General features: G+C 46.1%; 1 protein-coding gene across 3 annotated transcripts in view; it reads left to right on the top strand.

Moving 5' to 3' along the window:
• Positions 1-3,180: 3,180 nt before the first annotated feature.
• Positions 3,181-16,271, top strand: part of FAM171A2 (family with sequence similarity 171 member A2) — a 30,114-nt gene continuing 17,023 nt past the window's right edge. For all 3 annotated transcript variants that reach the window (XM_018573781.1, XM_018573782.1, XM_018573780.1), the window contains exon 1: positions 3,181-3,425. In XM_018573781.1, the coding sequence (XP_018429283.1) occupies positions 3,302-3,425 (124 nt within the window). In that variant the 5' untranslated portion in view covers positions 3,181-3,301. The remainder of the gene's footprint in view (positions 3,426-16,271) is intronic.

Genomic DNA, 16,271 nt, shown 5'->3' with positions numbered 1-16,271 from the left:
GCAATTGCACAGCTACTAATAAAGTAATTATCAGCACTAAAAAAAAGTAAAATCTACTGACACTGCTAACCAAAGGTCTGTGTACGGGGCAGAGCCTGTACTCCATTGGAGCATGCATCCCCTTGGGTTCGGGGTCATTTTGCAATAGCCTAATTAAAATCATTATAGGGTTCAATAAATCCCTCTACTAGCAATCGTTATGGCCAGCGGATTGGGAATATATGTGCAGAAACTTGGCATGTGTATCATTGAATCTTTGGTGAAGCAAAATTGTGAATGTTAAGGTGGGAGGTGTAGGAAGATGGATGCAGGGGTGCAGAGGTGAACATTGTAGGTAGAGGGATGTGGAATGTATGTGCGGTTGGGCTTGTATATGGGCGGAGCACAAGGGGTCCCCATACTCTCGTATTGCCCGGGGGCCCCAAGTGTTGTCAGTCCGCCCGTGTTTGACACATACCATCTACCTAAACATTGTTGCTGACCAAGAAGACCACTTCATGGAAACGGTATTCCCTGATGGCAGTGATCTCATTGAGCAGAATAATGCACCCTGCCACACTGCACATATGGCTCAATCCAATAAGGCATCCGTCCAATCCATGGAGGCCTCCACGTCACAATTTATAGGATTTAAAGGAACTGCTACTGACAGCTTGGTGCCAGATACCACAGTATACCTTCTATAATGTTCTTGGTTTAGTGCACCACCAACACCCAAAGCCCAATGTTCCACACCCTCATGTGACAGGTGCATATAATTTCATTTTTTTTAAACTTTTGTTTTTATAGCAGGGCCCATCCCTGCACTTGCCAAGGATAACTGTGAGCAGGGCTGGCCTTAGGCCTTTAGGCACCCTGTGCGAGAAAGCTTTACTGCGCCCCTCAGTGACCACACCCTCCTGTTTCAATATTGTGCTCATCCCGGCCAGCCCGCTTATCGTTACCCGGCGGCCCCCCCTGTTACGCCACTGACTCCCGGCGACCCCTGGCAAATTGTCATGCGACCCCCGAGGGGGTCCCGACCCACAGGTTGAGAACCGCTGCTCTACATTGTAACATTGTAGCAAGGCGAGAGGCTGCAGCAGGGGCTGATCTGGGTCAATCTAGGTGACAATATGATCAAGGTGTCAACTTTGCATGGGTGATGGAAAGTAAGGAGCTAGAAAGCAACCACGGGTTCTCTTTAAAAAGAGATATATAATATATATATAAAATGGCTCAAATAGCAATTATATCCAATTTTGTTAAAAATAACTCCTTTGGACTCGTCTTCATTTGGTGGCGCCTCTGTTTTTTTGTTTTAATCGACTTCCCCAGTGCCCCCTGTGGGGTCCCTATAGGTGGAATCGCAGCCACTGCCAAGCAATGGAGCCCCACAAAAGACACCCATATTGCAACCACGGGACATTTACAAACAAAGATCACAGCGCCTCGCACTTGAAATTCCGTGTCCTTGCTAGCAGCGTGGTCGGACAGCGGTGAGTAAACAGTCTGACCACTCTGCTTAGCAATGGTAGGATGGATTTGTACAGGACCAAATACTACATGGACTTGGTCCCCTGGGCTGGGGATTAAATACAAACATGATCATGAGAGTTCTTCCTTACAGATGCCGGGGATTCCTTTTTTTGCTCTCAGGCAGCCATATATGTAATTGTGGAAATACATCGGCAATCACACAAGGTTTTCCAACCTGTCTCCTCACTCACTACTCCCCCCCCAATCATCCTCAGAGGGGGCGCACTGTGCTATCTTCACCTTGGCTGTTAGCGGCCCTTGTCCAACCTGTCTCCTCACTCACTACTCCCCCCAATCATCCTCAGAGGGGGCGCACTGTGCTATCTTCACCTTGGCTGTTAGCGGCCCTTGTCCAACCTGTCTCCTCACTCACTACTCCCCCCAATCATCCTCAGAGGGGGCGCACTGTGCTATCTTCACCTTGGCTGTTAGCGGCCCTTGTCCAACCTGTCTCCTCACTCACTACTCCCCCCAATCATCCTCAGAGGGGGCGCACTGTGCTATCTTCACCTTGGCTGTTAGCGGCCCTTGTCCAACCTGTCTCCTCACTCACTACTCCCCCCAATCATCCTCAGAGGGGGCGCACTGTGCTATCTTCACCTTGGCTGTTAGCACCAATGAATCCGCACCAATGAAACTGCAAAATGACTCATCCACTCACTTGTTATCTCTCGTCTGGAGTATTGCAACTCCCTCCTCATTGGCCTACCACTACACAGGCTCCTCCCCCTTCAGTCTATTATGAATGCTGCTGCCAGACTCATTCACCTAACCAACCGCTCAGTGTCTGCAACCCCCCTCTGTCAATCCCTGCACTGGCTTCCACTAGCCAAAGGATAAAATACAATGACTTAAATGAATGGTAACATGTATAGTGCACGGTAATGCAGCGCATGGTGGCCAGGAGGTACCTTGGAGTGCCATTCAAATGAATGGCAACATGTATAGTGCACGGTAATGCAGAGCATGGTGGCCGGAAGGTACCTTGGGGTGCCATTCAAATGAATGGCAACATGTATAGTGCACGGTAATGCAGAGCATGGTGGCCGGAAGGATCGTCGCCCCCGAAAGTCACGCTATCCCGGCCGCTGCAAAGGTATGTCGCTACATGTGAATGGGGCCTTAGGGGCGCACTCATACAATATGTGCCTATGCTGGGCACATAGGCAGCCCAGAGGAATAGGAATAATGACAACACAATGAGCCATGCATGTGCGGCAGTGCTAGGAATGATGGGACATGTAGTCCCGAGGAGGGTAATTAAAGAGATGTATGTTTACATTCAGAGTGCACGCTCCCTGATCGGAAGAAGCTGCAGGAAGATGAATACAATGTGAGAGTTTAGTGGCATCGTTCTAAATAATCAATAATTGTCCAGTGATTAATAGGTCAGCAGGGATGTATTTGTAATAAAAACAAAACTGAGGCTTTAATACTACTTTAACAGTAGTTGCTGTTCCATGACCTGCAGGATGCCAGGAGTTCTGCAGCTTATAGGACAAGAGCCTGTGCCATGAGGGAGGGGGCAGTGCCATCATTGGCAGCCACAGAGCCCCTTGTATCTATGAGCTTGCATTGCATGCCTCTCACCTGAGTCTTCCCAGCACTGCCAACTGTGTCCAGCAGATGGCGCTGGGTGGTAATGGAATAGAATGCTGGGAGGTGTGGCACAGTGGAGACAGAAAGACACAGGGAGGGGGAGAGAGAAAGAGAGAGAGGGGAGCCAGAGCTGTCTGTGGCTGGAGAAGAACAGAAAGAATGGAGGGGTGACAATTGGGAAAGCATGGGGCGAGCTGCGGAATCAGGGATGCCTTCTGGGGGGCTCCGCTGCCCTTGCCTGGTCCTGATGGTGATGTTCTGCATCGGTTGCCATGGCAAATCCCTGGGAGAGCCCCCAATGCCTCAGGGTGAGTCTGGAGTATGGGAAGACAATGGGAAGGGTGGCACTAGGGGTCAGGGGATGTGCATGGAGCACCGATGTGCCTACCATCCATACATTGCACCCAGATGCAGGCAGGCCACATTTTTGCAGGGAGCCCCCCTTCCCCCTCTTTCATTTTGTGCATGTCTGTGCATCCTGTTCATAGGCAGAGGCATGGAGAGTGCATTTTGGTGGATGACCGTAGTAGATTGGAGGAGGGGGGGAATCAGTCTCTGGGGTAAATCTTGTATGTGATGTAATGGGTGGGGATGTATTTGGTGGGGTGTAGGAAGCTGGGCTGACACATTCGCTGATCAGTAAACAGGCACGATCTGATTATTGCATGAATCGCTGTGTTATTGTACTAAAGTGGTCCGGGTTTTCCACCTGGCGACAGTAAAGTGAGATCTGATTGGTCTCCATGGGTTACGGCAGCTCATCGCCGCTCTGGCGTCTGCTTGGGGAAGGTGGGTTTACGGGGGATATTTGTTGACAATTACAGCTGCTTAGTGGTTTTTAATGCCGCACGGCGACTTAATTAGGTTAAGGGTGGCGGCAGGCAAATGGTTAAGTGCTTTGATGTCACGTGACCTGATGAGGGGGGCTTACGTTGTTTAAAGAGGGGGGGTTCCCCTACTGATGTCTCACATGTGTCTTAGGTCACTCTTGGGAATATGGATAATAACCGTCTCTATTTGTAGCGGCCCGCCACATCAGCTGTCCCTAGACCCAGCTGTCTTCCTGGCTGACGTCTGTCTGTCTCTATATTGTGCTGTCGGAGGAGATACCCCGGCTGCTTCATCCAAACACAAGCGGAGCTGTTGCCCGTAGCGATGAATCAGATTCCTTTCAAAAAAGATAACATTTGATTGGCCTTTTTGTTTTCTTGCTCCAGTTTGCTTTCTCTTCATCGGCCTCAGAAAGTAGCGCGTTGCAGCCAGTCAGCGACCATCCGTTTAGTCCGGCTAGTAAAGGGTGAATTTTGGCTGTTGCCTATGACATTGTTTCTACTGGGACTAAAAATATCCCATGGAGAGTCATGGACATCACTCAAAATGTTCCTCACAGCCCAGTGATGTTCCCAGTTATTTAACATGTGTTTTCCTTCTGTATTATATTGTGTTGCTGACTCTGTGATGTCAGTCCCACCCGCAGCAGCAGGGAGTTTGTCAGGTGTTGCACATGTAAATGAGATCTGTTCCCAGTCGCGGTCCCTATGGGACTGACGCAGAGGTGTCGTGTATCATAGCAACCAATCAGCTATCTGCTTATAACATGGTCAGACCAAGTCTCCATTCATTCTCGTTGTCAGTGTGTTTTTGTTGCACGTTTTCCAATGATGGGGCCAAAAACACACTACGCGCCTTTCCAAAAATCATGTTGCATAGGTGTGAACAGGCACCACAGAGAATAATGGGATTTACGCTGTCGTACAGTTTAGCATGGCGGCAGATGTGCGACAAACCGAACTGCTGTGAATGTGGGCTTATGGGATGCTGTGTCCCTGTTCACATCTATGCAACATTGTTGCACGTGTGAGGTCACACAGGAGAATGTTTGCCTCTCTCAAATGCCATTATTTCTTTTTTGGCACCTAGCTATCGTTGCACAACCGTTGCATCACACCACCACATATGGTAACTTATTACATGCGTTGAGGTGCGATAAGATTTTTAAAAAAAGGGTCATGCACTTCTTAGGAGTGATTTAGATGCAGTAGGCAGCTTATTGAAATTAATGGACTGCCTTACTGCGGCGCAAGGTAGCGCACATAAAACACGCTGCACTGCACATGCTATGTTGCATCACACGGGTGTGAACCCAGGCCGCATTGTTCCAATTTTTATACTGTATTCATCCTGTGTATCTGGCTACTCTGTTTTCAAGATCTTTAGGGTGTATTCACAGCTTTGTGTATATGTGAAAGAGCGCCCCCTGCTGGATTCACACACGCACATTCACACAATTTACAGGGGAACCAGAAACTTTATACTACTATGATCTGTTATGACACAGTTCCCATAGTTAATATGTAGACATGTAAGCTGTGGAAAAATTCGGTTCAGTTTGGTTTGGATATTTCGTTATTTTTCGTGATTCGGATCCGAAATTCAATTCGGTTTGGGTCTCGGATTCGGGTGAAATCCCAATTTTTGTTCGTTTCGGATGAGTTTATGAATATTTGTTGCGAATACGACAGAAAACCATCTACAGATATTATTACTAAATCTGAATCTGCTAGACCCGAATGGCAATCAGGATCCGAATTTCCGAATTGCATTCAAGAGCTCCCGGATGCCATTGGGGTCTGGGAGCCTCAGCTGTAGTAATATATGTATATGGCTCCCGGACCCGAATGGTATACGGGAGCTCCTGAATGCAGGAAACACCGGATCCTGAATGCCATTTGGGTCTGGGAGCCTCAGCTTTAGTATTCTATGTATATACTGTATATGGCTCCCATGTTGCCGTAACAAAAATTCATATTCAGACCTATTCAGATGCATTAAACCGAAAAACACATCTGATTGGCCAGAAAAGTCACATGTGCAATTCAGTTTTGTTTTTGAACAAAATGCGGACGGAATCCGAAATTCGGAACCAGAAATTCAGATTCGGACACATTCCGATGCATTGGGATTCTGAAATGTGGATGTGTCCGAATGTCGGAAAAGTCATCCGAATTTAGGCTCGGAATGAAACGAATCGCGCATGTCTAATAAGAAGTCCTGCTCCAACTACTGCTTGGCACACCAGATATAAAATATAGGGATTTTTCCATCTATGACACACATAACATTAAACAGGAACATGCGTTGCGAATCATTGTTTTTTTTTCGCACAAGTAAAAATGTTGCAATCTGCCCTATTTTATTGTTGCACCACTGACAGTTTATCAAGCGTAATTTGTAAATATGCACGGTACATTTCATTACATCTTTTTTTATTATTATTAAATATTATCTAAAGCCAAACTTTTTCTTTTCTTTTTACGAAGGTTTGGCTACTATAAGAACTGGTTGGAACTCCTGTCAGCTTTATAATGATGTCTAGGTCCCCTTTGGGTACATTTCCCTTCATTTATTGTCCCTAAAACACAGCAGGATATAAGGGGAAATCAGCTCTAAGGCAGTTGTCATTGGAAGTTTCCTAAATGTTTGGCCCTTGCTGTCCATAAATGATATTGGAAGTCAGACGGTGACAGCCCATCAGACTCTACCAATACCTGAAATATTGACTTTTTGGTTGGACTGACACCCAAATTCTTTATATTTCCTAACAATGTGACCTCAGAATACCTATTATGATTGTTGGGATCACACAAAAATCGATGAACGCAGCTGAATAGAGATTTCCAGTTTTTAAAGTGGCCCTGTCACTAAACCAAAACTCCCCAGAAAAGCTTTACATGTCAAAGAAGAGTGTAGATACTTTCCTGTCCTGTCACCCGGGCCGCTGAACACCGGTCCTATAAAGAGGAATTGTTCCCCGAAGCCTGCTGGGAAGTATCGATCTCCTGTGTCTCCTGGAGTATGTATATATATATATATGTATTTGTTTATATACTGATAATACACAAATTGCATAATAGTCTGTTGCTTGAAAAAACTTTACTAATAAATCCTCCTGCAAGAGAAGACTCCTAATACTTACTCTCCTGTAAGCTGTGTGTCCAAACTTCATTGTCTTCATGAGCTACAGCGACCGACAGAATCTACAGAGTCCAACACTTCCGGGTGAGTTAGATGCCTGTGCCCCTCCTGCTGAGAGCTGTGGTTTCATCCACTGACCACTTCATCACTGCAGAACACAAAGGCTGGAGGGAGGAGTCACAGTGCGCAGCAGGGGGACCATGCATCTGACACTTCTGGAAGTGTCAAATGCTGAACATTCTTGAACAGCTGTAGCTCTTGAAGACAGTGGAGCTCGGACTCGCTGCCTGCCATGGAATGAGTAATAGGAGTCTTCTTCTGCAGGAGAACTTTTGTTTTTATTCAAAGCCCAATTTTGGGCAAGCAAAAAAGGAAACCTTCAGTTGAGCTACCCACGCACTGCAAGGGTCAAGTGTTCATTTTTGTCTAGGGGCTGCAGTAAAGCAGATTTACTTACCTAATTCTCACTCCCATGGAGGTCAGCGCTTATCTCTCTCCCTGTTGGAACTTCTTGCACAGCATCACAGAGAAACACAAGCACACAGTCAGATATGCATGGTGCACATGGCTTGGCTAAGACAGGAAGGAAGCCACAGCTTTACTCTCTAGCTTATTCAATACAACAGAGTATATCTACCATAGATACTGTATAACATAACTTAATAACACTGCCATCTAGTGACCAAAATTTAATATAGCAGGAGTTATTGCTATAGATACAATAATGTGTATTCTAACACTCCCCCTCTGCTCTGGCTGGTAGAATGTCTATGGGACCTGCATTAGATGTGATGACTTAGACTACCGGAGCCCAAAGGAGAAGAGGCTGCGGGGACCAGTCTAGCATCCCTGATGGACTGAGCATCAGGTAAGTAAATCTGCTTTACTCCAGCCACCTAGACACATGCACTTGACCCCTACAGTGCGCTCGCAGCCCAACAAGGGTAGTTTTTTTGTTTGCTCGGAGATGGGCTTTAAGCATGTCAAATGCATGATGAGATAGGAACCAGTCTTCTAAATGCAGCCATTCCCTCCTTCACATTTTAGTGCTGCTTGGCCGGGCAAGGGCACACAATGGGCACTGATTTAGAGAGGGATACTGTTCACTTAGCAAAGTCAATGTTCACTTAGCTTAATAAATAAGGTGTAGCTGTGTCTACTTTGAATAACCAATCATGTGCAAGGACAGTCAAAATAATAAAAAAAATAAAAATAATAATTTTGCTTGATTGATGATTGAAGTGAGCGCAGTTCCTCTTTATTCATTAGACCAGGGGTGCCCACAATTTTTCGTCTGGAGATCTACTTTTCAAATGACGAGCTCAATGAGATTTACCAACAAAAAAACAAATGCATTCAGGGGCGGTAGGGTGCGTGGCAGTGCATTGAAGTCAATGGCACCGCAGCCACGCCCCCAGTGCAATTGCCGCACCAGGAATGCAGGCACGCTAGTGCCTGCGTTCTGGTCTAGTGCAATCTGCAAAAATGCTGCATTTTTGCAGATCGCGCTGGATCCCGAACGCAGGCATTAATGTGCCTGCGTTCCGGGTGCAGGCAATCACAGTGAAGGCGGGGGGCATGGCTGTGGTGCCATTGGCTTCAATGCACCGCCACACCCCCTCCCACCCCTGAATGCAGTGAGCCAGCCGGCTTGCGTTCCAATGTGTTCTAGAGGCCGAACACTCTGGAACGCAGACTTTGCGGTGTGAACCGGCCCTTTCTTCTCTCTCTCCTCACGCTCTCTCCTCTCTCTCCCCTCTTTCTATCTGCTGTTTCTTCTTTCTCTCTGCTGTCTCTTCTCTCACTTTCTTTGCTGTCTCTTCTTTCACTTTCTCTGCTGTCTCTTCTCTCACTTTCTCTGCTGTCTCTCTCCTGTCTGTCTTTTCTTACCTTCACTGCAGCAGCTTCCCAAGTCTCCTCTCTCCTTCCCGTCTGCGGCGTCTGGTCACATTCGGCCGCGCGAGCACCACGGGAGGACCGGACACAGGTCAGTGAGCCGATCGCGATCCACCAGTGTTCGCTTTGCGATCCACTAGTAGATCGCGATCTACCTAATGGACACCCCTGCATTAGACTAAGGCTCCTTTTACATGGGTGCCCCTCTGTTCCATCTCAGCGGGATCCTAGATAAATCCCCTACTGAATTGGATCAGAGTGGAATGTGACATGCGTGCCTGTTCCGATCTTTCCTCCATCTTGGACGCCAGCAGTAATAGCAACCAAGGACCGAAGAGAATCACGATCTGAACATGGACCAATGACCAACCTGCGCTGGGCTATGGCTATACCTCCAAGGCCAGTGCATCCACTGTCAGCCAGCCATAACGGAACACAGGTAGGCAGGCTGGACAACCGCAGACCAAGAGCTGGCTACGGCCCGTGGGCCATAAAATGGCCATGTCTGCTGTAAGCTCTACAGCTGGACAGCTTCATGCTCATTCCCTTCTACGTCTTGAAGTGTACCTGTGAAATGGGCAGGCATTGTTGCCTTTTTTAAGCAAATTCTGTCTCTCCTGAGGAAAGAGATCTGCTTTCCGAAATTCTCAGCGTTTGCTCTTGATAGTGGAATGATTAAAAGCAGGGGCAGCCAAACCTGGGCCCTCCAGCTGTGGTAAAACTACCAATCCCATCATGTATCTGGAAGTCATGCCTGTGGCTGTCAGAGTCTTGAAAAACCTTATGGAAATTCTAGTTCAACAACAGCTGGAGGGCTGAAGTTTGGTGCACCCAAAACTGATACTGAGCCTTATGGGTTGAGTCAGCCCCTGTCTCCATAAGTGAGGTCCCCTTGCCCTAATTCCTGACCCCTGTCCACCTGGGAGTTTAGGGTGTCCCCGCCCACCTTGGTGTGTTCCAGCTCCGCCTACATTCCCTATAGTATAAAATAAAAAAGTGGGAGCTCTTTATAATGCCACAGCAGGAATGCAGATCCAGGAACTCGCAGAGATCTCGCCAAAACAGTAATAAGATGATACAGCAACCACCCAAAACATATACCAGTTTTGGATGGTCTGACCCTTTAAATGTTTCCAAAGTGTGGAATACGAAGCCAGCACATGATGTGCTGAAAGATTGTTTTAGCAATTTCCCAGATGACATAGTGCTGAGTTCATTGATTCGAGTCAGTGACTGAGGATGAGAACACTTTTCCAAATACAAAAGAAGTGTTTGGAGTAACAGTCTGAATAAAGAAGCTGTTGCTTCCACAACAGGAAATAGGATTGTTCTTAACGCTTTATTATTATTTATAAGGAATGGACAAATTCCAGGAAGCCGGCGGAGAATATTTATCAAACACAGGGATGTTTATTATGCATTGCAGAATATATATTTATATATATAACACAGATCAGCCATAACATTATGACCACTGATAGGTGCAGTGGGTAGCGCACAGATGTTTATTGGTTTAATATATTTGATGTATAAGGTTTTTAATTTATTATAGAATGTTGCAACATTTTTATTGTATTTATATGTGTACAGCAAACAAGAAAAGTAAAACAAACAGCTTCACTCCGAACTGTTGCAGACGTAGGCACACTGAATCCATAAGGAGCGAGTAACCTACGGCCCCCAGATACCCAGTACTGCAGCAGCAGCCATGATCTTGGTACAACCAGTTCAAGTTCAGGACATACTGATATGTCATATGGTCCTGAAGTAGCTATTCATCAAAGTGTTCAGGGTGATATTAGATATAGAAAACCTTTAAAGCATAATTAAACCCCACAACAAAACTTTAATATGTGGTGGCTGCATTGCTTTTCTTTTTTCAGTCTATTGCTTTTATTCTCAGCTGGTTATCCTGCCAATAACATACTTCCTTTCCTTATGGTGACAACGCTGCCTCCGCCACTGCATTTATGAAGCAGCAGCGTTGCCACCCTAGGCTGCTGTCCTGGACTCAAACACCTCCTTCCATCTCCATAACCTAGGGAGAAGTTGTTTCATAGTGCGCAGATGCAAACCGGTAAAGTCAATTACGTTGTTCGAGATATCAGTTTCGTGCGCAGGAAGTACTAAGGACATTGCAATTCTGGCAGGATCGACCAGGCATGCTTGTAGAAAATGGCCTAATAAAGAAACCTAGTGCACCCGCCATATTAAAGGGCCAGTAGGTGCAATAGATTAAATTTTTATTTTTGGGTTTAGATCTCCTTCAGTATGAGTTACGACTTTAATATGAGATATGAGTTCAGCTGTCATTGAGATGGAGGTGAGACATAAAATGTGACGCCTCATAGGTCTTTATGTGCTGTCTGCAGTAGTGACAATCTCTTGGGCATGAAGCGGTAGCTGGGGACACCTTTGTGATCACACAGAGATATTTTGTACATCTGACAAATCTTATTTTAGCTTGGCTGCGTTATTTCGGGAGCGTTTCCAGCTCTCTCCTATGTCTAAACCTGACTTAAGGAGGTCAGACGGTGTGCATTGTGTCTCTTCTTCCGCCAATGTGCTATCCTTAGACTAATTGTTCATGTCATTTATCTTCTGCTGTCGTCTTTCACCTTACTAATTCCTTCTGCATTGTGTGTCCTTCCTGTGCATATATCATGGCGGCTTCTTGGTTGCCATGGGCAGCATTAACTGATGCATGGCAGGTTCTTGGTTCCTATGGGCAACATGCACTGATGCATGGCAGGTTAATAGTTCCTATGGGCAACATGCACTGACGCATGGCAGGTTCTTGGTTCCTATGGGCAACATGCACTGATGCATGGCAGGTTCTTGGTTCTTAGGGGCAACATGCACTGATGCATGGCAGGTTCTTGGTTCCTATGGGCAACGTACACTGATTCATGGCAGGTTCTTGGTTCCTATGGGCAACATGCACTGATGCATGACAGGTTCTTGGTTCCTAGGTGCAACATGCACTGATGCATGGCAGCTTCTTGGTTGCTATGGGCGACATACGCTGATGACAGTATTCAGTATATGAGTCACTTTTTTCCCATGCCCTTTCATTTATATTTTTCTCCACATTTACATATAGGCCAAGGTAAACAATAAAAACCACAGGATTTGGCACATGCTATGCGGGCACCTTGGCAAAGATACTGTCACTTTGCCAGCTGTTTTTTTGTTACTATGGGTTGCTATATAACGGTACACTGTGGCTTTTGTAAATAAGACTGTTTATGGCAGGGTTGGGCAACTCCGGGCCCTCCAGCTGTGCTTTAACTACTGATTCCAACTTGTCTCTGGGAGCCATGCCTGTGGCTGTCAGTCTTGCAATGCCCCATGGGGCTTGTAGTTCCACAACAGCTGGAGTTGCCCACCCCTGGTTTACGGTCATCGAAAGCAACAAGCTGCAATCAGAAATAATCTTCCATTGCTTTGCCTGCTTTACATTGATAAAAGGTGAAATCTGATTGGTTAGGAGAGGATGCTGCTGCCATAACCGCTGCCATCTTGCCCTGTCTTATTTATGAACCTTTCCTCGTACTTGGTTATAAAATGGCCCTCTGTGCTTTTAGTATTCTTACCTAGTATCTCCTCTCGTACACGTACCCCTTGTCTCCCTCTGCCTCTGGTTTAAATGACTTGAATGAGGCCGTTACCGGGGCAACTGGGACACTCCGCTGTACCATTCACATCCAGTGAATGCCTGGGAGATGGTCCCAAATCCTGTCACCTTGTCACAGTTAAACACGCCCATCTAAGACGAGGGGAGAACATAGCAGAACTGGACACACAGGCATTATGGACTATGCAGAAGTACTAAATATAAAACCATTAAAGTAAACCTGTCACTTTTCAGCATGTAGGCACACTAAGATGTTCACCTGATTCAGCCTGCTTCTCCGTTGTAGCTTCTTACCTTCCCCAACAACACGTGAACGCGTGTAGCAGTGCTTTGCATTAATTTTCAAGGGCATCCCCCATGCATCCCCATGTAGAGATGTATACTTACAAAGTTCCAACGGGCCTGGCCTCATTTGTTTGTCGATATCCTGCTGCAAACGTCTCCTTCTCCAGGTTACGCCTGCACAGTACATCCCCCTTGACCTCTATGGGGCTCATCTACCTCCATCTGTAAGGGAACTCTGTAAGTACACATCTGTGCACAGGGATGGTGGAATCATTGACATCAGCTTAAAGGGACATAAAGGATAAGTGCACTTTGGTGTAAATTGCTGTTATTCTTTACCTGCTAGTAGTGCCTGCTCTTAAAGAAACAGCCTCTCTTGTTGTGTGTGCTTCTGATCAATGCTGAAGTGAAAAGAAGCTGTCAGATGAATAATGCCTTTCCCTTTCTCCAGCTGCACATACTCATCTTCTCTTCACTGCCCCGCCACTCGGTTCAATCACACGTTTATTTATTTATTACAGGTACCAACAATATTTATAGAGCACCAACTATTTTACACAGCGCTTTACATACTGTACATTCACATCAGTCCCGCTCTCGAGGAGCTTACAATCTAAGGCCCCTATCTCACAGGCATACAATCATACAGAGCAGGAGCCAAGTAACCTTCCAGCATGTCTTTGGAGTGTGGGAGGAAACCGGAGTACCCGGAGGAAACCCACGCAAGCACATGGAGAACATGCAAACTCCATGCAGGTGGTGTCCTGAAGTTGCACCTTGCATAGGGCTGAGGACTCACTCCCTGCCCCTAGGTGACAGTACTGGGCCAATTATCAAGCATTGATATGTGACAGGCACTGTCACATATTACGAAAGGTGTAGGTCACATGTGCCCTATGCCCAGAAGTACTCTGGATTTTTCTTGTATTTTCCAATTGGGACAGAGTAGTGAACAGAAGGGAAGTATGTGCTCCTGGAGAGTAGGGATATTAAGTAAACTTGTTGCTTTACCTAGTCCAGACAAAGTGCAGCTTCCCTATACTGCACCAACAATGTACAATTGCAAACATCCCGGGACCTTAGATGTAAAAGATGATTGTAAGGAAATGTCGGGTGAAGTAATTGTTGTATGGGGGCCCTGATTACTAGGGGGGTTATGCACTAAAGAGCCGATGGATCCAGCCGTAACTTCGGCTGATTCTTCAGCTCTCTTCAGCCGCCTCTGCCCTTTGGTTCGGTCGAACGGTTGTTTTTCTTTTGCCAACAACTGCCAGATGCTTCATTATGTGGCGGGAGTCCATCGCATGCGGTCGGGTCGGCGTGCAGGGTTTTTTAAAAATTATTAATTTTTTTTTCTTTAAAAGATTTTTATTTATTTTTTAATTTTCCTATTTTTGTAAAAAATTGTAAATAATTTTTCAACTTTTTTTCCCATTCTTTTCACTTATTTTCTATTCAGCTCGGTACCACGGCGGCATTTGGCTATTCACTCACTGCCGTTCGGCCCCTATGAGAATAGGGGCGAACAGCAGCGAGTGAGCTGCCGGAGCTTCGGCTCAGCCGATCTAGATGTTGGATCGGCTGAGTCGAAGTACTTCTGCACTTCGGCTCAGCCGAACATGCAGAGGCTGTTCGGCTGACCGAAGACAGCTGATGTACGGCTGATTTTAGCCGATGTACGGCTGATTTTAGCCGATGTATGGCTGAAATCAGCCGTACAAGACTGAAGAGAATAGCCGAACAGTGTTCGGCTTACTTCACTTCGGCTGGGTTATTCACTCAGCTGCCTTCGGCAGCTGTGTGGATAACCCTCTAGTTAAGTCACATAGGCCCTGGTTTAGCAAGGCGCCATTTTGCTTTTGGTGGTTACTTAAGCTGCCGCATTGCTGCCTATCCTTTATGTCCTGTACACTCAGTTGCGTGTTCTTGACACAACCTTCTTGAACATTTTCATCAAGAGCACTCAACAAAGCATTTTCTCTTCTATATCCCACCAGCCTGCGTAAATGAAAATAGGCTGTGGTGTCTGCACTACGCTGCAGCCTGAGGCCTGAATTCTTCCCCACACAGGCCACACTGTTTGGAAGGGAACGATTACGTCGTCTTCAAACACAAATGCCCAAGGCCCTATGGCAGACAGGGCTACCATACCCTTTCTTTAATATGATCTGGTGATTACAGGTCAAAGGGTATAAGCATGAATGATGGGATATACCATATACAGAGCTGGAGACGGGATAGCAGTAGGCCTAAATAGATATAAACCCAAAACCTCATATAAGCTATAACATCTCATTTCAACATTTCAAAATCTTTATTTATTTTTTAATCTGCAGCTTTTATATAAATAATAGCTGGTGACCCTGCCATAAGGGTTCCTTGTTATTTATTGAGCACTGACAATTTATTCAGTGCTTTACATCAGTCCCTGGCCTCAAGGAGCCTACAATCTAAGGTCCCTACGAGGGCCAATTTAGACAGGAGACAATTAATGATTCAGCATGTCTTTGGAGTGTGGGAGGTAACCAGGGTACCCAGAGGAAACCCACACAACCACAGGGAGAACATGCAAACTCCTTTCATATAGTGCCCTGGCTGAGGTTTGAACTGGGGACCCCCAGTGCTGCAAGGCAGAAGTGCAAACCACTTAGCCACTGTGCTGCCCCTATTCAGGCTCTTCCTGTTATAGGGTGACAATGCTCTGTTCCTGTCTCCCATTGGCTCTCTTGCCCTGTCACCTGGTCTCATGTGCTCCGAAGGAGAGTACCATGCTGACACACATAGACCAGGCAAGGTCTGCGTTGTCACTGTCAGGAAGCCGGTCCAGAGCAATGATGTACTGCAGACATTGGAGCGAGTAAATGTAGACAGGAAATGGCTGCAAGAGGCTGAAAGAGGTATTTGTCTGCTTGGCTGGAATTCAGCTTTTAAATGGAGCTTCATCTAATCCTTTTCTTAGTCTTGAACAGAACGAGGGTTTGTCGTGTTTTTTTGCTGTAATTGTCCTATTTGGGAAGATTTCCTGTCACTTCCTGTCCCAGTGACACCCCTATTCAGTGACCTGAACGTGTGCCTTCTTTGTAATGCAATCTCCATATTCTATATTCCTTTTGAACACACTAGTTACTGGTAATAATGTCTCTAGCTCCCTAATGGATTTTCTTTGGATTATAGGGAAAATGCATTCCAGTGTAGAGAAATAGGGGGCAGCAGTAAAAGGACGTTGACCTTTCTCCACTTCATAAAAAAAAAAAAATTCACTTTAAAATGTGTTTCTTAGGTTCACTTTCTATGAGATTATATTCTTTACAAACTTTCTGAATTAATAAAGGTGAGCAAGTAGGGGCTGTGGCTGAGGTGG

Source organism: Nanorana parkeri, unplaced genomic scaffold (genome assembly GCF_000935625.1).
Source record: "Nanorana parkeri isolate BGI_ZX_2015 unplaced genomic scaffold, ASM93562v1 scaffold2538, whole genome shotgun sequence".
NCBI classification, from domain to species: domain Eukaryota; kingdom Metazoa; phylum Chordata; class Amphibia; order Anura; family Dicroglossidae; genus Nanorana; species Nanorana parkeri.
This window is presented reverse-complemented; position numbering and strand designations above follow the sequence as displayed.